The sequence below is a fragment of the Theropithecus gelada genome, chromosome 1, assembly GCF_003255815.1.
Source record: "Theropithecus gelada isolate Dixy chromosome 1, Tgel_1.0, whole genome shotgun sequence".
Classification (NCBI taxonomy): Eukaryota; Metazoa; Chordata; class Mammalia; order Primates; family Cercopithecidae; genus Theropithecus; species Theropithecus gelada.
The window spans coordinates 92,573,308-92,596,244 of record NC_037668.1 but is presented as its reverse complement, the minus strand read 5'-3'; the positions used below and the strand labels follow the sequence as shown (position 1 = coordinate 92,596,244).

The 22,937-nt window shown below is 41.4% G+C and overlaps 1 protein-coding gene across 2 annotated transcripts in view; it reads right to left on the bottom strand.

The window, feature by feature from the left end:
- Positions 1 to 4,962, bottom strand: part of RAVER2 (ribonucleoprotein, PTB binding 2) — an 84,605-nt gene extending 79,643 nt beyond the window's left edge. Inside the window, exon 1 of one of the 2 annotated variants that reach the window (XM_025379225.1) lies at positions 4,257 to 4,962. In XM_025379225.1, coding sequence (XP_025235010.1) covers positions 4,257 to 4,511 — 255 coding nt within the window. In that variant the 5' untranslated portion in view covers positions 4,512 to 4,962. The remainder of the gene's footprint in view (positions 1 to 4,256) is intronic. The other variant, XM_025379234.1, reaches the window with a different exon arrangement.
- Between the last annotated feature and the right edge of the window lie 17,975 nt (positions 4,963 to 22,937).

The following is a 22,937-nucleotide window of genomic DNA, read 5'->3' as shown; positions in this document are numbered from 1 at the left end:
TGTTTGCAACATCACTATTGACTATAAATGATTCATTAAAAATAATTATATTATTCAGTATAAATTACTCACTATAAATACATTCCAAAACACTAACAAAGACATAAGTACAAATATTCAAATCACAGTGGCATGAGGTACTTGGGGATCTAGGTAGTTTGATAAAGGTGGAATAGAATCCAATGCAGGAGTGGCTGGGCGTGGTGGCTCACACCTGTAATCCCAGCACTTTGGGAGGCCGAGGCAGGCGGATCACCTGAGATCAGGCATTCCAGATCAGCCTGGCCAACATGGTGAAACCCCATCTCTACTAAAAGTACAAAAATTAGCCACACATGGTGCACACACCTGTAATCCCAGCTACTTTGGAGGCTAAGGCAGAAGAATTGCTTGAATACAGGAGGCGGAGGTTGCAGTGAGCCGAGATCACACCACTGCACTGCAGCCTGGGTGACAGAGCGAGAATCTATCTCAAAAAACAAACAAACAAACAAACAAAAAATGCAATGCAAGACTAATCAGAAACGAACAGAATCCAATGCGGGACTAATCAGAAATGAGACTGATAGCTGGGTGCAGTGGCTCACACCTGTGGTCCCAGCACTTTGAGAGGCAAACACAGGAAGATCACTTGAGTCCAAGAGGTCAAGACCAGCCTAGGCAACATAGAGAGACCATGTCTCCACAAAAAATTTTTAAAAAATTAGCCAGGCATGGTGGCATATGCCTGTAGTCCAGCTACTTGAGAGGCTGAGGTGGGAGAATCACTTCAGCCTGGAAGGTCAAGGCTGCAGTGAGCAGTGATCATTCCACTGCACTCCAGTCCAGGTGGCAGAGCAAGTCTCTGTCTCAAAAAAAAAAAAATAAAAACTAAAAAGGAATGAGACTGGAAATGTAGGCAGGGGCCAAGTCACAAAAAGCCTAAAAATCTTAAACTGCTGTCCTATCGTTTCATGCTTTTCAAACTGAGATCTGAGTACTCCACGGTAATACAGAAATATGGAAAAACAAAAGTCAAATATAGTACATTTTCCATGTCAAGTTTATGAAAAAAATTTGGGAGTTAAATGCTGTTTTTATGTTAAATTCAATGTTACTAATAGAACATAAAATTAATATAAAATTTTCAGACAGAATACAAAACTTCAAAGCAATTTCAGTCTTGCAACAGTCTAATTCAGATTCACTGTTCTTTACTGTTAAGGACAATTTGAGGAGAAGTTTTTTTATGAGCAGGAGAGTGACATGATCAGATTTGTGCTTCGGGAGTATCCCTCAAGGGAAGCAGCATGCAGAAGGAGCTAAAATGTAAGAAACAGGACAGTAATGAAGGTAGGTGACAAACTGAAAAGTTGTAACAGTGAACAAGAGATGAAAAGGACTTGAACCAGAGCTGAGGTTGTGAAAACAAAGAGGGCCAAGAAGATTCCAGAAAGCTTAGGCAGACCAGACAGGGCTTGACTGAATGCACAGTAATTATTCAGTGAGAAAGCTTTTGAGAACTTAATATAAAGGTGTTCAGTTTTTTTAGAGCCAGTACTTCTATAAGGTATTTGATAAACATACCTCTAAAACCTTCCAGTTAAAAATAATACTTTCAGTGTGCCTTTTAATTATAGGAACTATTAAGTTGTGGGATGCTATTATAAATCTGCTATACAAAAAATAAAACAAAATTTGAGATTTATGAAAACTACATTTAATAAAGAAAACACCCATATATTTCAAAGGGTAAGAAGAAATTATTGGGTTTCTACTAGTAAGTTATTAATCAGTATTTTCTAGAAACATAAATACAGTTTGAGAACTAGAGTTATGAATGTCTTTGATCCTTAAAGTGATATTCTAAAATAAAGAAATGAGGCCAGGCGCAGTGGCTCACACCTGTAATCTCAGCACTTTGGGAGGCCGAGGCGGGCGGATCACCTGAGGTCAGGAGTTCAAGACCAGCCTGGCCAACATGGCGAAACCACATCTCTACTAAAAAATATAAAAATTAGCCAGGCATGGTGGCAGGCTTACGTAATCCCAGCTACTTGGGAGGCTGAGGCAGGGAGAATCACTTGAACCTGGGAGGCAGAGGTTGCAGTGAGCTGAGGTCGCACCACTGCACTCCAGCCTGGGTGACAGAGTGAGACTACGTCTCAGAAAAAAGAAAAAAAGAAAGAAATGAATGAATAAACACAGACTCTTCTGGAAAAGAACAAGAACTTAGTATTTCAAAAATATCTGATTACTTAATGATTGAACAAAAATCCTATTAACGATTTCATAAGGGTAAACACGTAGTTTTAGCACAGGTGATTTTATGTAGGCCTTACTGGCAAAAAGACACAAAATAAAATAAAGTTAAACTTTCATTAGTAAGTTGACAGTAAAACACAGTCATAAGAAAAAGCAGACATTATAATTAAGGGAAATTGTTAAAACACAAAATACCAAAAAAAATCATGCAGAACATATTCATGAAAATATTAGTTTAAGAAAAAGTAGATGAAATCTGAAAAATACAAATCGCAGCATAATTATCAGAAAGTCTCTGTCACTAATTAAAACTGTTCCTTTTACTAGACCCTTTGGTATATTTTTCATGTCTATTGCGAAGGGAAATGAGAAAGATACCAACAGCAAAGCAAGAATAGACAGAACGTCTTGAATTTGGGGTCTAAATATTTTTAGAATTAATGCAAGGAATTGTGATAACCAAAACAGCTGACATTCTACAAAGACATTGAGATACTTCTCTATTTCTCTTCTCCTAGACTGTCTATACAAAGAGCTGCTATTTTTTAAATTTGTTTTTTTAAAAAATGCCATCTGCTTCTTCCAAGCCTCCTCCTTCCTGAGCTCCCTTGCAGTCCTCTATTTGTATAGGCAGGGGAGGCTGCTTCCAAGAAATCAGTCCACTGCAGGTGTCCTTAACAGGTAGTATCACAAAACATTACCTGACAGATGGGAAGTGGACCATGGCGCAATGGAAAGAGTTGAAAGACAGATGAGATAAACAATATTGACAGACATTGCATTTTGAAACAAAATACCCCCTCATGCCTACGGGTTATAAGGTTATATGTTCATATTTATTGTGAAGGGCTAAGTAAGGTCTCATTACATAGTAATGGGGCATTGGTCTCATTATTTTATAAGTCACATGGAAGAACTGCCATGCAATTGTCAATAGCCAGCCCTCTTGCAATTTCATGCATCCGGTTACAGGAGGAACTACACAAGTTAGCCCAAATCCGCAACTACCAGGATAGCCCACCACACACAGTGCAATATATAAATTCAGGTTATATGTGAAACATGTGTGAACATCCAGACAGCAAAGAAATCCTGAAGAATCAAAGAAATGATTTCATGTTTTTGGTAAAATAAAAATATATATGCATAGGAAAAGAGAAAAGGACAACATCCCAGGATAACAATGGTTATCTTTAGGTATCAGAAATATGGGTAATTTCTGTGTTTCCCCTTTGTGCTTCTCTGTCTTTCCTAGCTTTCCTATAATGCGCATGCAGCTTTTGAAATCAGGAAAGAAAAAAAAAGTTAAATAGATGCAGAGTTTCTAATCTTAAAAGCAACAGTTAATCTGGATTAAAGACACAGAGTCGCTATCTTTAAATCTCATCCAAGTTACTGAGGAACAAATCCTTCAGTACTGTACTTGGCATAGCAGGAGGCGGCTTCAAGGCTCCAAGGAGCGCAGCAATAACTCTATTCTGGGGCCTTAGCAAACTGAGGAGACTGAGTTGTTTCATAGAAACTTGGTCAAGTGCTGCTGCAACAGCAGCGAAACTCACTCCCAGCTCTCTCGTGCCCCTGCCCCCCTATGGCACTTCCGAGCCCCGGGGACTCTACGCGGGAGCCCCCGCTCCTGTCAAAGTGGTCCCGAAGCTTCTGCCCCCACTACCCACCCCCAGTAAAATGTGTGCTCCACAACTCACCTCCACTCTCCTTCTCCTCCTACTCCTCTACGGGCTGTAGGAGAAGGAAAGAGCGGGCCGAACTTGGAGGCAGCAGCCCCTGATTCCCGTGACCTTGGAGAAGCCGCTTCGCCTCTCAGAGCCTCAGTTTCCCAATCTGCCCCACTCCCTGGCAGGGCGTCTGCAGGCTAGAAACCCCAAGAGTTCCGTCAAACCGAGGGAGCCGACCACTCCCCAGGACCGCTCTGAGGCGCCCCTTATCCCAGCCTGGACACGGAGCGCCGCCCCGCCGCCCCCCGGGACGCGTCGCCCCCAGCACCGTCCCCGTACCTGGCAGTTACTGTCCTGGGGCAGGTTTTTCACCAGGATTTTCCTGCGGTTGCTCAGCTCCCGCCGCATCCGCTGCAGCCGTGCGGCGACCTCCTCAGGGGGGAGCGCGGCGGGCGCCGGGTCCGGGGCGCCCTCGTGCGCTTCGGCTGAGGGGCCCTGCCCGCGCAGTCCCAGTCCCGGCCCCGGCCCCGGCCCCGCCGCGCTGCCCAGGCCCGCGCCCCCCTCGCCGCCGCCGTCTCCAGCCGCCGCCGCCATCTTCCCGGGCGCCCCGCGGCTTTGGACTCCTCGGAGGCTCCAGGGGAAGCGGAGAGAGAAAGCGGGAGGAGGCCCGGGCGAGGGCGAGGCGGGCAGAGGCCGCAGAGTGGGCCCAACCGCGGGGAAGAGGGGCGGCGGGAGGAGGGAGTAGAGAGAGGCGGCGCCGCAGCCAGCAGCCGGCTGGCGGAGAGAGGAAACCTGAGGCGCCGAGGAGGAGCCCGAGAACCACCTCGCGGGAACCTCCCCCGCCGGCCCCCGGCCCCGGCGTACAGGCGCGCCCCCGCCCGCCTCTCGCGGGTCCGCGGGCGGGGCCGGGCGCCGCCACGCGAACACCTGTGCGGACGCGGACGGGCGGGCGGGCTCCCCCTCTCCGTGAGGCCTTCGTGAACGCCTAGGGTCGAGCTCTGGGGGTTGCGGCCCCTTTGCGGTGGCTTCGCCGGGCGACTCACCCCCAGGCGTCTGTCCCCGGGTGGCCCCCCACGTGACGTCGCAGCTCTCCCCCGGCTCCCCTCGAAACTCCCGCGCTGGGGCGGCCCAGGGATTGCGGGGACTGCGGGCGCGAACTCGGGCTTCCCACACCAGGGGTGGGGCTGGAGGGGTGGCAGGAGGGCGCCTCCCGCAGCCCGGCTGGCTCCCGACGGAAAACCCTTCTGCTGAGTTCAAGATGAGCATATTTGGCAAAGTTTGAGTTTACAATGAGATTTTTTGGGGAGTAAAAAGAGGGACATTGTGGGAGAAATTTTATGTGTTTGGTTAAACCTGATCGTAATGTATTTTGCTAGCAGTGTATGAGAGAGCCTGTGCCCTTCACCTGTCCCTCTGCCCCTGTCATGCAGTTCCTAAAATGTAAAACCTGGGTAGTTGGCGTCTGCAACATAGAAAGTGATGCTGAAACAAAAACTAGAATGGAAAAGGAGCTGTGGCAGAGGGGCTGGAGAATACGCTGCTTGGAACATTATTTTAATTGAAACTTGGAGGGAGAGTTACAGTGTAGAACTATACTTAGTCAAACGGATGTCATCAGATCAAACAATCCAGCAGCTTTTGGCACTAGCCCAAATGACCATCAGCGAAGGCAACCATGCATCTTAATTGTGTAGCATACAAGTACATTAGCAAAAAAAAAAAAAAAAAAAGACAACGCTAATTAAAAAAAAAAAAGATGTTTTAAAGTTTTTTTTTTTTAATACTACACATTCAGTCCTTACCATGTGCTCCCCCCAACCACGCATTTCTAAATACTTTACATATACGTATTTGTTTACTCTTCATGATCATTCAGTTACGTAGGTTTTGTTTTCCTCACTTTACACGTGAGGAAATGGAATCTGTTCTGATTAATTCCAAAGCCCAATGTTCTAAATAGCATAAAATAATTCACCTGTAATCCGTCCACGCAAAAATAATGGCTGCTAATACTTGTATCATTAAAATGATATTCTGCAGTACACCCTTTTATACCACTACTATTCCTGATAACCAAAGGGTAGAAACAACCCAAATGTCCATTTATTGATGAACAGAGAAGCAAAATGTGGGATATATATATGCAATGAAATATTTTTAGCCATGAAAAGGAATTAAGGACCCCTACAAGGTGGATGAAACTCCAAAGCATTAAATGAAAGAAGCCAGAGACAAAAGGTCATATATTGTATGATACCATGCATATAAAATATCAGAATGGGTAGATTCATAGAGTGGAACACAGATTGGTGTTTACCAAGGGCTGGAAGAGAAGGTAATGGGCACAAACATCCTTATGGAATGATGAAAATCTAGTTTTGGAACTAGACAGAGGTGGCAGTAGCCCAATAATGTGAACGTACTAAATAGTCACTGAACTATTCACTTTTAAAATGTTAATTTCATTATGTGACTATTACTACATAAAAATGTTTTTGAAAGATATTCTGTAGTTTACAGCTCTGTTTTCTGGTTTTTACAGTATGTCTCCTAAATCCCTTTGTATGCCAATATATTTGAATACCATGGTTTTTATGACTGCATATTATTCTATTGAATTAAATAATTCACTTATTTCCTAGTATTAGACATGTTTATCTATAGTAAACAGCACTCAGTTTAACCCTCTATGCATAATTGAAGATCATTACTTTTCCATAGAATGAAGAACTAGAAGCAAAATTTCTCCATCAAAGAGTAAACATATTTAAAGATTTTTAGTATGTATTTCCAAACTACCTCAGTTTTACCTATCACAAGCATTGTATGATAGCACTTATTTCTCTGCTTGCATCCATGATATTCTAATATCAAAGGAATGTATCATTTTGCTTTTAAATTGTATTCCTTTGATTTTAAAAGGTATACATTTTAAACTCCAATAAAGCCCTACCTTGTAGAGCTGACAGACTTTGAAAAGTACATTCTTTAAAGAAGCGTGAATAGCCTTAGCATAGGCTGTAACCTTGTGTCATTCATCATGTTTCACAACGTATATATTCCAAATGAATACCGCCTCCTTGACATTTATTAAATGTCCCTTGTGTGCTAGATAATACATATATAAAGGCACTAAGAAGACAGAAATAGTAAAATAATGCTCCTGTACAATAGGGGCTAAGTCTCACTGAGAAAAAATTATGCAATGATTATAATTAAATATAATAAACATGCAAACGGATAGTGGTCTGAATCTAACTTTAGTGATTGCTTTTGCTCCAAATGTTTTCCAAAGTGCTTTTTTTTTTTTCCCTCAGACGGAGTCTTGCTCTGTCGCCCAGGCTGGAGTGCAGTGGCGTGGTCTTGACTCACTGCAACCTCCGCCTCCTGGGTTCAAGCAATTCTCCTGCCTTAGGCTCCCGAGTAGCTGGAACTACAGGCATGTGCCACCATGCCCAGCTAATTTTTTGTATTTTTTGTAAAGTCGAGGTTTCACCGTGTTAGCCAGGATGGTCTCGATCTCCTGACCTCATGATCTGCCTGCCTCAGCCTCCTCAAGTGCTGGGATTACAGGCGTGAGCCACCGCGTTCAGCCCCAAAGTACTTTTTTTGGAATTGACTTTATAATCTATGGCAAATTATTCTGCATAGTTTCTGTGGTAGCAAATAGTCACCTCTTAGAGATGGGTTTAATTTTTGGAAATAATTAAATGTTATTTGAGGTTAAGTCTGGTGAATGAATCAGGTGTTGATTATGTTTTGGGGGTTATGATAATATAATTGCAGCTTTGGCCCCAATGGGGACATGATTACAATGTTATCAAGTTATTAAACCAATTTTATTAAGTGACTACTTGGAATTGATCCCACTCCTTGTGCAATATTGCTATATTGTATAGGGTAGTGGCTTTCAAACTTTTTTGACCCAATCTAGTGGGAAATATATGCCACAGTGGGAAATATATTTTATGTCACAATTCAGTAAACACACACACAATCGAAATGAAGATTTCACAAAACATCACACCCCTACATCATGTAGCACATTCTAGTATTTCCTATTCTTTTCTATTCTATTCCGTTTTTAAATTGCTTGAATTACACAGTTGATTTTGCATATCACTAATGAGTCCTTACTCACATTTTGATAAACACTGCCCTGGATTTCAAATCAAGTATGTTTTACATTTGCTCAACTGTTTTCAAGGAATTAGGGGAAATGGCAGAATCTACTGGTTAAAAATAATTTAAAACTGAATTAATTGTTATTGCCACAGAAAAGAAATGGATGGAAACTGCAAAGACTTTGGAATGCCACTGTAATTCCAAAGAGTTCCTCGCATTCCAGGCTTAGCCTGACTCTTTAAATAGCTGCTTCCATGGCATACTAAAGGAACACTCTAATCTGAATTTGAAGTGGAGTACAATTATCAAGCGGCAATATATTTACCGATACCCGCAGGTAATTATCATGATCTATATAATGACCGTGTTCTTAAAATATGAGCCCTATGCTAGCTTTAGCCTTTATTTTTTAAAATATTGGTGGTATTTTTTGTGTATTTTTAAAGTTCTGCAATTGGGGAAAACGCTAGAAATGTTTACTAAGTCTCAGTTTAATAATAACAGTAATAACAACAGCTTCTTGTATCCAAACTCTTATGCTTATATGTTATGATAATATGATGAAAATAAGTTAAGTATGTGAAAAGACCTTGTAAACTATAAACAGTACACATTATTCATTTAGCAGTATTTGTTGAATGTCTATAATGTACCAGACACTGTACAACAACACACCGGATTTGATTGATTTTTATTCAGGAATGGACTTTTCCCTGAGGAAAGTAATTGCAATTCTGTAATTGTAAATTCCGTGTCATAAACGCTGTGAATAAAGTACTCTTTGCAGCACAGAGAGGCGTTCAATTTTGACTTAGAGGAAGCCATTATGAGGAGCTAGGTCTTAAGGACAAGTAGGAGTTTTCTAGATGAAATGGGGCAAGTACTGAAACAGGAAACAGAAAGAGGCCCAAAGGCCTCAAAGGGACTGGTAGGTCTGTGGAAGAATAAGTTTGGCGTTTATGAAGACTATAGTTCTTCTGGGAGAGCAGCAGGAAATAAACGAGAAAGGTAGAAGATGTCATTCCAGTTTAAAGAAGTTGATTCCATTTTAAGTCAATACTTCAGTATGGCATAAAAGGCGGTCAAACAGAGAATTAGAACATTAGAGGCTTTGTGGCAGGGAAGTGACATGATCAGATTTGGCATTTTAAAATGTAATTCTGACAATCAAGACAATGAATTTATTGGTTCTTATGTTAGGGAGACCAGTTAGAAATCTTTTGAAACACAGTAGAAACATTTAAGGGCTTATACTGGCATAGAATAATAATAATAAATATAGAGCTTTACGTAGGTTAGCTAAGCTTTTATTCATTCCCTTTTTCTTTGTATTATTTCATTTAAAACCTGTGATGTAATTTCACAACCAACCTGTGATGTTGCTAGTATGTACTTATTTACCAATGAGGAATCAAAGGCAGAGAAGGTCAGGAAGGTCAGGAGCCTTGTTTGAAGTCACACAGCAGGCAGGGGCCCCAGGGTTCCAATGCAAATCCATCTGCTTTTGGAGCCCAGGTGTGTAACCTTGTGTAACTGTAGCCAGAGAAGGAGCTGGATCTGTGAGACTTTTCTGAGAAAAACACATAGAGCAAAGAAGCATCAGAATATAGTGACGAGAGAGCAGGATCTAGAGTCAAACTACCTGAATTCAATTTTGTGTAACTGGAACAACAATTAGGTTGGTGCACAAGTAATTGAAAATTTACTTTTAAAGTAATGGCAAAAACCACAATTACTTGTGCACCAACCTAATATTTAAAGCATGAAAGACTGTTTTAAATGTGCTGAGCCTTAGACTCTTTCTCTCTAAAACAGAGATGATAACAAAACCTATAAGGCTATCATTAAAGGGTGTTATGAAGATTAGATGAGATTCTATCTATCTATCTATCTATCTATCTATCTATCTATCTATCTATCTATCTATTTATNTCTATCTATCTATCTATCTATCTATCTATCTATCTATCTATCTATCTATCTATTTATTTTTGAGACACAGTCTGACTTTGACACCCAGGCTGGAGTGCAGTAGCACTATCACAGCTCACTGCATCCTTGACCTCTTGGGCTCAAGCTATCCTCCCGCTTCAGCTCCCTAAGTAGCTGGGATTACAAGCATGTACTGATTTTTTTTAGAGTTAGGGTTTCACCATGTTACCCAGGCTGGCCTCAAACTCCTGAGCTCAAGCCATCTGCCTGCCTCAGTCTCCCAAAGTGCTAGGATTACAGGTGTGAGCCACTGCTCCCAGCCGAGATGAGGTACTATCTATAAAGGGATAGCAGAGTGCTTAGCAAAAGGGCTAGACAAAAGTCGGTCATGTTGAAATATTAATAATTATAATAAATAAGTATTTTTAAAAATCTTAGGCCAGGCCCAGTGGCTCATGCCTGTTAATCCCAGCACTTTGGAATGCCGAGGTGGGAGGATCGTTTGAGGCCAGGTGTTTGAGACCAGCCTAGGCAACAAAGGGAGACTCTATCTGTACCAAAATAAAAAAAAAAATAAAACTCTTGGTGACCTATCGGATGTCAGCAAATAAAATGCTATATTATGCTTTCTCATATAAGAGATTGCATGGGTGTGGATGCTGCAACTGAAAGAGGTAGCAATTTAGGAAGTCATGTTACTAAACTTGATTTAGACATCTGAGCTTCAAATATTGCAGGACATATAGATTAAAAAGACCCAAAAGATTAGCATGGTGACCCATACGTATAGTCCCAGCTACTCAGGCGGCTGAGGCAGGAGGATTGCTTGAACCTGGGAGGTTGAGGCTGCAGTGAGCCATGACCACACCACTGTGCTCCAGCCTAGGTGATAGAGTGAGACCCTGTCTCAAAAAAAAAAAAAAAAAAAAAAAAAGGCCAGACCCAGAAGACAGTTTAGAAACTGTAGGAGAACATGGTAGTTAAAAAAATGAGGCTGGATGAGATCATCCAGGCTAAGTCTGTAGATTGATAGAGAAGTCCAAGAAATAGGACTATAGTGACCAACTTAACAAAGGAAAGGAAGTAGAAAGTATTTGGCACTTTTGTTAAGATTCTGCTTGTACTGTTCATGTGCCCAGCCCACAAAACGAGAGCCAGGTAAAAATGAAAAAGATGTCAGGCAAAACTAGTTGGATTACATTAGGTATTATTCTCTGTATTCCTGTCGCCTCGTACCTTATTGGTGTTCAGCTCCTAATCCTTGGCCCCAGCTTCCCATGATAGCTTCTGGCACGTCACCTCCTTGGTTTCTGTGTCTTCACAGTATTGACCTTGAATGTCTTTGACTTCCTTCTTGGATCAGAAGCAGAACCAACTTACCATTCACTGCTTTCTGCTACTTACCTTGCAATCCGTGTCATACCCACTATTTAAAAAACCCCAAATTAAGGGGAAAAAAAGGAAATGAACAAAGAAAGAGTGACTTCAGAGAAGCCAAGGAAGCAAAAGGTTTCAAGGAGAGTGTTAATACATTCATGCAGCAGAGAGGACAAATAGAATGAGGACTATAAAGGAGATACAATCGTGCATCTCTTCACAAGGGAGATATGGTCTGAGAAATGCATCATCAGGCAATTTCACTGCTGTGCAAACATCACAGAATGTACATACACAAACCTAGATGGTGTAGCCTACTCCACACCTAGGATATATGGCATAGCTTATTGCTCCTAGGCTACAAACTTGTACAGCATGTTACCCTACTGAATACTGTAAGCGATTATAACACAATGGTATTTGTGTATCTAAATATATCTAAACATGGAAAAAATACAGCAAATATATAAAGGATAAGAACATGGCATACCTGTGTATGGAACTTGCCATGAATAGAGCTTGCACGACTGGAAGCTCTGGGTGAGTGAGTGATGGGAGGTAAGTGAATGTGAAGACCTAGGACATGATTGTACACTGTAGGCTTTATAACTACTGTATACTTAGGCTACACTAAATTTATTTTTTTTTTAATTTTCTTTCTTTGATAATAAACTTAGCTTACTCTATTTTACTTTATAAACTTTAAAAATTTTGTAACCTTTTTAATCTTTTGTAGTACACTTAGCTTAAAGCAAACACATTGTACAGCTGCACAAAAAAATTTCTTTATATCCTTATTCTGTAAGCTTTTTTTCTATTTCAAATGTATTTCTTTATTCTACTTTTTAAGTGGTTTTTAAAACACAAACACACACAACAGCCTAGGCCTCCTCAGGAGCAGGATTATCAATATTGCTGTCTTCTGCCTCCACTTCTTGTCCCATTGGAAGATTTTCAGGGCAATAACAGGCATGGAGCTGTCATCTCCTATGACAGCAATGTCTTCTTCTGGAATACCTCCTGAAGGACCTGCCTGGGGCCCTTCTTGAGGAGTATGTTTATTTACACCAGCATCACCACAAATACATGCGTAATACGTTGTATTATGACTGTAGGACAACTGAGACCTCACTAGGTGGTAGGAATTTTTTAGCTCCATTACAATCTTATGGGACCACCATCCTACATGTGGTTCATTGTTGACTGAAACGTCATTAAGCGGCGCATGACGATCACTGGATTTGGCCGTTAGGAAGCTCCTGGTGCCTTTGAATGAGAGCAACTTCCATAAACAGGAGTGTTTATTGAAGGAGAGAGAATAGGGGAGAGTGACATATTTTAAAAAAAGTTCAATAAACTTTAAACCTTCTAATTTTCTCCAGAAGCAGAAGGAATCGTCCTCCGATAGTGGGAAGATTTTAGCAGGAAATTCAAATTTGTTGTCTTCCTAGGTGATTTACATATATTTAACTCTCACAAGCACTGTTTGGGGTGCGTATTATTATTCCTACATTATAAATAAGTCTCCTGACATAATGAAGTTAGGAAAACTGCCTAAAGCCATACAGCCAGTAAGAGGCAAATTTAGAACTCAAACCCAGGTCTGTCCCCACATTCTCCACTTTTCTTACCGCATTCAGATTTAGAGCCACCAAGGGGAATGTGAAAGTGTAGACATGATGATAGCAGTAGTAGTATAAATATTATTACTCATACACAAGTATATAGTAATAGTAACAATGATGAGGAAGATGAATCAATAATGGTGCTGATGAAAACAGAGGAATGAAATTTCTGCTATTCAAAATTTAACTGCAGTCATGGCCTCATATCTAACTTTATGCAGTAAAACACAGTGCCTGTGAGTACTTACAACTAAATGATGTTACTTAATACAAATGACTTTTCTTAGTTTAAATTTAGCCACAGAGTGTCACTCATAGACTTTTTGTTTGTCATAATCCAAACATACCTTAAAAATATTTTAAGCCCTTACTCTAATACAAATTTGTATTTATTTTTATTTGTATAGTTTTGGAAGATATAAAAATTATAAATATGCAAACCACAAACATTTCCCTTGGACCTTGAATTGTATGAAATGACACAAAAAGAGTTGTACTCTTGGACATTAAAGCTTAGATTCTTTTGGCACTTCCTTTCTGAATTCTGGAAGTCTAAGAGAGTAGTATACTTTCTATCAGAAAGGTAATTTATAAAACTGGCAGAATGGTAGCTATAAAATTACAGAAGAAGCCATGGAGCAGACAGCATGAATGTTTGAAAGGTAATAAAGTATAACCCAGTTATCCAGCAGGGAAATAAGTCTTTTTAAATTATAAAAATTTTGTATAGGATGGAGGGACTTACCATTTAAGTATGTGACATTAAAAATCATTTTGCTGAAACTCTTTTAAAATAACATATATTAAGGTATACATATTTACCTCCTAAAATAGATGACATTTAACTTGAATTGCCCTTTCGTGATGATTCCAGTAATAGAGTGATTACCCTCTGGGTATATTGAGGATTATAGGATGATTTCTTCTTATATTAAATGGCTCCATAAAGCTATACCTTCTTTATTCTTGTGTCTACTTTTTATTGTTTTTTTTTTTTTTTTGTCACCTTCCTTATCAATGCACATTTCTCGTGGCTGTCCATGTACTCACATGAACTCATTCACGCTTGTAACATTAAACCAGTCCATACACCCGTACACTAAACCCATCCACTACAGCCATGCACATGTAAATAAAGGTAGAATTTGCGCATGCTTTTGCTTATTATCTACAATGGGAGCCTCTTTGCAAGAAGAGGCTTCTTGCAAAGCCTCTTCTTTGCGAGAAGCCTTCCCAATCACCCGGTCAAGACTTTTCAGAGCTGCACTGCAGCCTAGAGCTCTTCCTACCCCATTTTTTCTCTGTCCCTCTTTTCTTTCACAAGTGTCACACCTGCTTTGTGGTTTGAAATCTCTCCCCACCTACTCCTGCTCCTCTCCCCTTTATCTTTCACAGATGTTTTCACCAAAATTGTTTTCACATATTATTTTGGCTTGGTGTCTGCTACTCAGAGGCTGTCAACTGACACACTTGGCAAAAAAAGGCCTGAGAAAGCAGGCAGTAAAATTAGAGTTGGGGACTGCTCACTCATGTCTGGCTGGCAAGGAGGATCTGATCCCAAGTGGAATGTGAGAAATGAATACTGCTTGGGAATGCATCCTGGTGGAGGGGAACAGATTTGCTAATGTAAATATTTAGGCACTTGGGAGATATAGGGAGAATGATGTCTACAAGAATGGTGCTATCGGCTGATTATCTCAAAGTTCTATGGATTCCTGCAGAGAGATTAGAAACTGAGACATAATGAAACAGTAAAAGGCAAAGTATGAGAGACAGAGAGGTTGTTTAACTTGGAGTGCTTTCCTGGGTCAAGGAGTTTAACATCATTGCAAGGAAAACCCCATCTCTACCCCCAAGATGGGGCAAACTCACTGTATAGTAGCTCCCCAGAAGCCTAGAGGCAGTGATGGCCTATTTTGAGTGAACTGGAAATACTGGAGTTGCCATGGAAAATGGTAGAGGAAGAAAAATATAAAGGTTGCTGGAAGTGAATTCATAATGCAAGACCAGAAAGCCACAGCATTCCACATTATGTTCCGCAGCACGGCTCAGATAACACATTATTCTCCAAGGCCATCAGGAATGCACTGGTGAGAGGGGCACCAACATCAGTAAGAAGTTTAGTGGTGGCTCTCCTTGTGGGTCAGAGCTGAAGCTGTCACAGAGTTGGGTTCATTAATAGCAATAGAGACGATAGTACCCGAAGAAGGCAGAGGTCAGGAAACAATGCTTAACTGCCAGAAGTCAGAGGGCTGCCATGATTATAACTGCCAGCAATATTGGAATAGCTGTCAAGGGACATGACACACAAGAAGTTGTGGAAATGACTTACAGAATCTTGTGTCTCCAGGGGAAAAATAGAAAGGTAGCCAAAGAGATTGCCGTTTAACATCTATCATCAGAAATAGGCAAGAACAGAGAAGGCAGCAGGACAAAGGTAGTTGTGCCAATAAAAATTCATAATTCACCATTCCCTTCCTGCATCATGAGATGATTTTCAGACCCAGAAGGCAGTGATCGAGATGTGGCTGTTTCTAAAGAAGCACTGTGCAATACCGTAAGTATAAACTGTAGTGATTTCCCCAGTCCCACCCCAAAGGGACCTGCACCCATTTACTTATGTGACTATGCACTAGAGAAAGAAGAATAAACACACATAGAGGGCTTTGGACACACTGTTTGAGCTGATATTGATGCCTGAAGACTTAAAGTATCATCAGGGTCCCCTGTTACATTTGGGGTTTATCATGTAGATCCTTAGCTAGTGGGGTAAGAACTATCATAGCATGGAAGGCCCAGAGGAAGCCTCTGAAACAACCACTTTCCTGAGCCAAGATAGTGAATCAAAAGTAACGTTGCATCTCAGAAATGATGACAGACATTAACACCACTGTGATGGATAACTTTATGTGTCAACTTGGCTGGGCCACAGTGCACAGATATTTGGTCAAATATTATTCCAGATGTCTTTGTGAGATTTATATTTAACTCAGTGGACATTAAGTAAAACACATTGCCATCCAAAATGTGAGTGGGCTTCATCCAATCAGTTGAAGGTCCTAATGGAACAAAAAACTGACCTTTTCAGAGCAAGAGCAAATTCTGACAATAGACTTTGTTCAGACTTCATCTGCAACATTTTCTCTTCCTAGCTTGCCAGCAGACTGCTTTCAGACTTGAACTGGGACTCTTTCCTTGATCTCTAGCCTGCCAGCCTCCCTCATCAGATTTTGGATTCATCAAGCTTCCACAATCATATGGGCCAATTTGTTAAAAATCTCTCTTTCTTTCTCCACAGACACACACACACACACACACACACACACAAACGCACACAGACACACACACACACAACCTTTATTGGGTTTGTTGCTCTGGAGAGCCCTGACGAATCCAACCACCATTAAAGATTTAAAGGATGCATGGGGAGTGGTCCTGATCATACCTCCATTGACTTCATTGAAATCTCCAATCTGACGTCTAGAGAAACCACATGGATTCTAGAGAATGACTATAGATTTCCACATGCTCAACCAAGTAGTAGCACCAATCATAGTTGCTGTGTGAGACATGATGTTGATGTAAATCTGTCAGGCCTCAGCTTTAGAGTATGCTGCCATTGATTTGGTGATTGTATTCTTATCTATTCCAATCAGAAAAGAGGATCCAAAACAGTTCACATTGGCATGAACTGGACAAGGTTAATTTACACTTTTGTCCTCTGGGTTACATTCACGCTGCCCTCTGTCATCATCTGGTTTAGAATCTGTAGCATCACATTGATCCAATACATCAGTGATATAATGCTGATCTGGCAGGACTAGCAAGAGGTGCCTTATATTCTGGAGGCCTTGAGAAGGTACATGAGATCCAGAAGGCAGGAGATAAGACCTCTATAGAACCCAGGACCTGCCACTTCAGTAAAGTTTTTAAGAATTCGGTGACCAGGGCCAGGCACAGGACTTCTCCTCCAAAGTAAAAGACAATTTGCTGCATCTTGTGTCTCCTACTAAGAATAAGGAAAGGCAACACCTGTTGGACTTCTCGGAATTCTGGAGGCAACCCCGTCCACACTTAATATTGGGACTAATACAGTTTCAGCCTGTGAACTGGGTGAAATGGAACACAGCCAGCTTTGGGTAGAAATTGGAGCCAAACGGAGCTCTGAAAGCTCAGGCTGCAGTTCAAGCAGTCTTACCACTGGAAGATGAGACATGAGAAAGTCTGCCACAGCTTGTGGATAGACATAAGGAGTGGACATAAAATGAGAAGATTATTTTGTATTACATGTTAATGCCCCTAGAAAGCATCCACTTTGGAAAAGGCACTGAAAAACCAAATAATCAAAATGACTTGGCCAGTTGACATTAGCTAGCCATCAGCAATGGTCACTCCAGATTTGGAACAATGGGCACATTAATGGAATGGCTGTAGTAGCAAAGATGGGCCCTATCAATGAATCCCTCCTTACTTACGCCAGTCTAACTACTTCTGCCTCAGGATATGCAGTCTATCAGCAACAGAAACCAACACTGAGACCTGATATCACACTATTCCTCAAGAAGACCAACTGCTATTCGGTACTACTGAGTTCTTCTGTCCTAGAAGGGCCAGTGGTTCATGCTCAGAGTGATATACACTATATCTGGGTTTGCCTTTTCTGCCTGAAGAGCTGCAGCCAGTATTATTATCCAATGGTGTATAGAATACATGATTCACAGGCACAGAATTCCATACAACATGCCATTTGACCAGGGAAACTGCTTTAAAGTGAAGAAGGTGCAAGAGTGAGCCCTTAACCATGGAATCCACTGATCCTTCACCATCCCAAAGTAGCCAGCCAGATCAAGTGTTGGAAGAGTTCGCTGAAGCACAGCTGAAGAACCAACTCAGGCAATAATCTGAAGGATAGTGCTATGGTTTGTATGTGGTTTGTCTCCATCAAAACCCATGTTGAAATTGGATCCCTAATGTGGCAGTGTTGGGAGGTGGGGCCTTGTAGAAGGTGTTTGGGTCATAGGGGCAGATGGCTTATGAATAGATTAATACCCTCCCTTGAGGGTGAGTGAGTTCTTGCTCTTGAGGGAACGGATTAGTTCCTGAGAGTGGGTTGTTAAAGGATTCTGGCTTGCTCAGTTTCTGTCTCCTGCTTCCTGTCTTACCATGTGATCTCTTTGAACATGCCCACTCCCCTTCCATTTTCTGCCATGAGTTGCAGCAGTCTGAGACCCTCACCAGATGCAGCTGCCTCATCTTCAACCTCCCAGCACCAGAACCATGAGTCAAACAAACCTCTTTTCTTTGAAAATTACCCAGCCTTGAGTATTCTGTTATAGCAACACAAAACAGACTAAGACAGGTGGGGTGACATTATTCAGGGTGCAGTATTTGCATTAAACCAGAGACCTCCATCTGGTACTGAGTCTCCAAATGAAAGAATACATGAGTGTCGGAACCCGAGAATAGAAGCAATTGTGACCTACTTATCATCACTCTCAATGACCTACTGGAGAACTTTTTACTTCCTGTCCCCACAACTCTGAGCTCAGAGGGGTTGAGGTTCTCCTCCCCAAAGAAGCATACTCTTGCCAGAGGGATGGAACAGGTCCCACTTAACCACAACGATGGCTGCTCCCAGAGCATTTTGTACTCCTGTGTCCAGAGACAAGCAGGAAAGAAGAGAAGTAATAATCTTAGCCAGGGTAATAGACTCAGGAAAGCAGGAGGAAGTAGGGCTGCATTTTCACATTGCAATCTGCCTGGGCACCTCTTGGTGCTGCATTGCCCAATTATAATAATGGATAGACACACGAATGGACATATTAACCTGACAAGGTGTGATGACCAAGGAATCAGATCCTTCAGGCATGGGAGTTTGGGTCATACCACCAGGTAAGCCACCAGGAAAGGCAGAGATGATTGAGAGTGAGAGGGATTTAGAAAGGACAGTGGAGGAGGGAGACGATGAATACCAGTTACGGTTCTGAGATCAGCTGCAGCTTCTAGGAGTGTTGTCTGTGCTGCCAGCCTCCCTCTTGGAAGTTTCCTCTCAGGAAGAGAGGCTCAAAGGAACCATGGAGGACTGCTCTATAAACATGTGTGGGAACACGTATCTGTGTGAGACAAGGTTAAGCCATAGCAGCCATGCGGTGTGCCACTCAGATGTCCTTTCCAAAGAACCTGCTGTGAAGAACACAGCTGGCTGACGACATCTAACTGCTGCATGTTCTGATCTGGCACAGCATTCATGCTAAAGCCATGCTGTCCCCAGGGTGCTCCTGGCTAATGACAGAGCACAGTGAGGACACTAGCCCTGGGTCATTGCTCCCCAGTGCATGACTGCTGTAATGAGCATTCCATTCTAGGGCACACTTGCCATTGGCCTGGCTGTACTGCCGTCTAGGGCTCTTTCTACAAGATCCTCCTTTCTTCTCCCCTTGTACAAGACTCAGACTTGTATTTTGTGACACCCCCCTGCTCTTGCTCCCTCTCCCCTTTATTCTTCACAGGCATTTTCCCCAATAAATCTCCTACCCATCTCATTCTTTCTTGGTGTCTTGATTCTTGGAGGACTTGAACTGAGACAAATTGTCTTTTGATATTTAGAATCCGCTACAAACTTTGATATATGTATTAGTTCTTTTGTGCTACTATAACAAAATGCCAGAGCCTGGGTAATTTATAAAAGACAGAAATTTATTGCTCACAGCTCTGGAGGCTGAGAAGCCCAAGATCAAGGTGCTGACAAATTCAGTGTCTGGTGAGGGCTGCTCTCTGCTTCTAAGATAGCACCTTCTTGCTGTGTCCTCACATGGCAGAAGGTGGAAGGGCAACAAAGGGCTAGCTAGTTCCCTCAAGCCATTTTATGAGGGTACCAATCCCTTTCATGAGGGCACAGCCCTCATAACCACCTCCTGATGGCTCACCACTTAATACTATTGCATTAGGTCTTAGATTACAACGTTTGAATTTGGTGGGAACACAAACATTCAAAACATAGCAACATGTGTTCATTCTTGTTTTATTCTTCTGCAGTCTTAGATAAATCCACTTCAGTTTTACCCCTTCAGTTTCACCCCTTCAGTTTCGCCCCTTGAGTGCTCCACCCCTGGCATATTTCCAGGCTGTTTTTGTGAATCTACACTGGAATCTGGCATTCAGGCATACTTTTAAAGACCATATCCAATCAGGTCAGATCTGACAACAGTCTTATAGTTGATTAGTAACAGATTACAGTCCTTGGACAATTATTGCTTTTGAAACTGAGCTAACAGGTGCCTCATGTCATCAATGCATGAATTATCTGGTCTCATTTAGCAGACAGTTTTTAAAAACATATTAAACTTCTTTTCACAGATTCTACATTCACACGTCCCCTCTGAGCCAACTGAGGTGTGGGTTTTCAAGTTAATTTTCCCCACACCTTTCCAAATATATTACTGGATCTAAATTCCTAGGATTCTCTAGTTAAAGCATGAATTTATTGTAGAATCATTAACATTTGAGCTGCCCACTCAAAAGGAGTGTTCCTACAATTGCCTCTATTTTCAGCTAATTTTGTATTTCTCCATTTTGCTGTATCCCAGTTCTCTTGCCAGCTCTTCCATTTCTTTTTTGGTTGTAATATTCCATTACTGCTTCTGCTTTTGCACTCAACTGTCCATTTACGGGCAGCATTTTGCTTTTATTCACCCAGTAAGAGAAACTCAACCTTTGAAGTTGTAGTGTTCCAGAATAGTTTTCACATGAGTACAGATCTTTTTCTTAATATACTTTTCAGCTGGCGAATTTTTTTCTAACACAGAAAAAGATTCCAAGATAGGGCATAACAAAGAAAACCTCAGTAAACTAGGTTAGTGCTAATTCCATATATACAGTTGAAAGTTTCCCAGGTGCCCATGATTATGAAACCTATCTTTGATGCAACTGCACATTGACGCAACTATATTTTACCTAAAAAATGTTCATTCACAAACCTTACCCAGGTTTCCACTGAATTGATTCTAACATAGGATATGCATATCTATAACAGCCTCAAAATAACCATCTTAGAGAATCTTATGCCTGAAGGAGTTTCAGTTCCACTGTATTCTCCTGTTTTCAGGCAGAAGTGTACATACACAAACAAGGTGGAATAAAAGGTTCCTCAGAAAAACTAGTCAGGGCCGGGCGCGGTGGCTCAAGCCTGTAATCCCAGCACTTTGGGAGGCCGAGACGGGCGGATCACGAGGTCAGGAGATCGAGACCATTGGCTAACACGGTGAAACCCCGTCTCTACTAAAAAAATACAAAAAACTAGCCGGGTGAGGTGGCGGGCGCCTGTAGTCCCAGCTACTCGGGAGGCTGAGGCAGGAGAATGGCGTAGACCCGGGAGGCGGAGTTTGCAGTGAGCCGAGATCCGGCCACTGCACTCCAGCCGGGCTACAGAGCGAGACTCCGTCTCAAAAAAAAAACAAAACAAAACAAAAAAAAAAAAAAAGAAAAACTAGTCAATAAGCTCACCCTAGAGTTTAACAATGGGTACAGACAGAAATTTCTTCTTTGATTATAAAAATGTTTCTGTTGTAGCTCAAATCCATTTTTATTATGTCTGATATAAAAATTTAAAATTCTTTTTTTTTTTTTTGAAACTGATTGTCACTCTGTTGCCCAGGCTGGAGTGCAGTGGTGAATCTTGGCTTACTGCAGCCTCCACCTCCTGGGTTCAAGTGATTCTCCTGTTTCAACCTCCCAAGTAGCTAGGATTACAGGCACATGCCACCACACCCATCTAATTTTTGTACTTTTTTAGTAGAGACGGGGTTTCACCATGTTGGCTGGGTTGGTCTTGAACTCCTGACCTCAAGTAATTCGCCTGCCTTGGCCTCCCAAAGTGCTGGGATTGCAGGTGTGAGCCACTGTGCCCAACTAAAATTCTTATTATGTGTATTTTTACACGATGGACAAACATATTCCCCAAGTTGTAACTATTTATTTCATATAATATATAATTTTGTGTAAATTACCATTTTTCTATTTGTATCAAAATACAACTCATTCATTCATTTATTCAATACATATTTATTAACCTCAAGCCATCCTTTTAACAATTTTATACAAAATTTATACAAAAACTATACAGCTTCTATCTTTTGAAAATTACAATGAACTCATAGCTTCTTTAACAAACTGAATATTGCTTGCGCCTAGGAGTTTAAGACCAGTCTGGGCAACATAGCAAGATCCTGTCTCTATCAAAAACAAAAAAAGACTGAATATCTTCCAATTATTGTGATCATTTTTAATGCCAAATTTGTTACCTTTTGCCCAGTGACTATTCTCTCTAGGCTGTACTCTCTTATTTTTAACACTTAATTAGGCATTTCCAAAAACATCTTTAGTGTTTGTCAGCAATGAGATGTATCAGGCTCTTCTTGCTTTGTCCTCTCCTAAGATCTGGTACTATATACCTTACAAGGAGCCCTAGTCCTTTAGTGAATAATTTTTTTAAGAGAAGAGAAGAGAAGGGACTAGGAATTCAGATTGTATTTTTCCTCATGACTATTGGAAGTAATTTGAACTGAGATCCATAGGGTAAGTCAAAGTTAGGCAGGCGAAGTATAGGAGCAAGGGTGTTTTAGGCAGAGAGGAGATATAATAAGGCAGGAACATAAATAAGCAGTAAAATAATGTATACTAACTAATATAGAAGCAGTTGTAAAGGGACTAGGGAAGCACAACAAAGCAACATCATACCTAGTCTGGAAACTGAGGAGTGTTGGTCAGGAAATCTCCCTAAACAAAGTGACTATTGGCTTAGGATAGTAGCCATTTCTGATGCTCACCAATACCCAGTTCTCTTTCCCTTCCTGAGCATATGGAAAGCTACACTTCCTGGCTCCTTTGTAATTAATGTAGGCCATGTAGCTAGCTAACAAAATGTTAGCAGAAGTGATGTGTGTCACTTCTTGGCTGAGGCAGT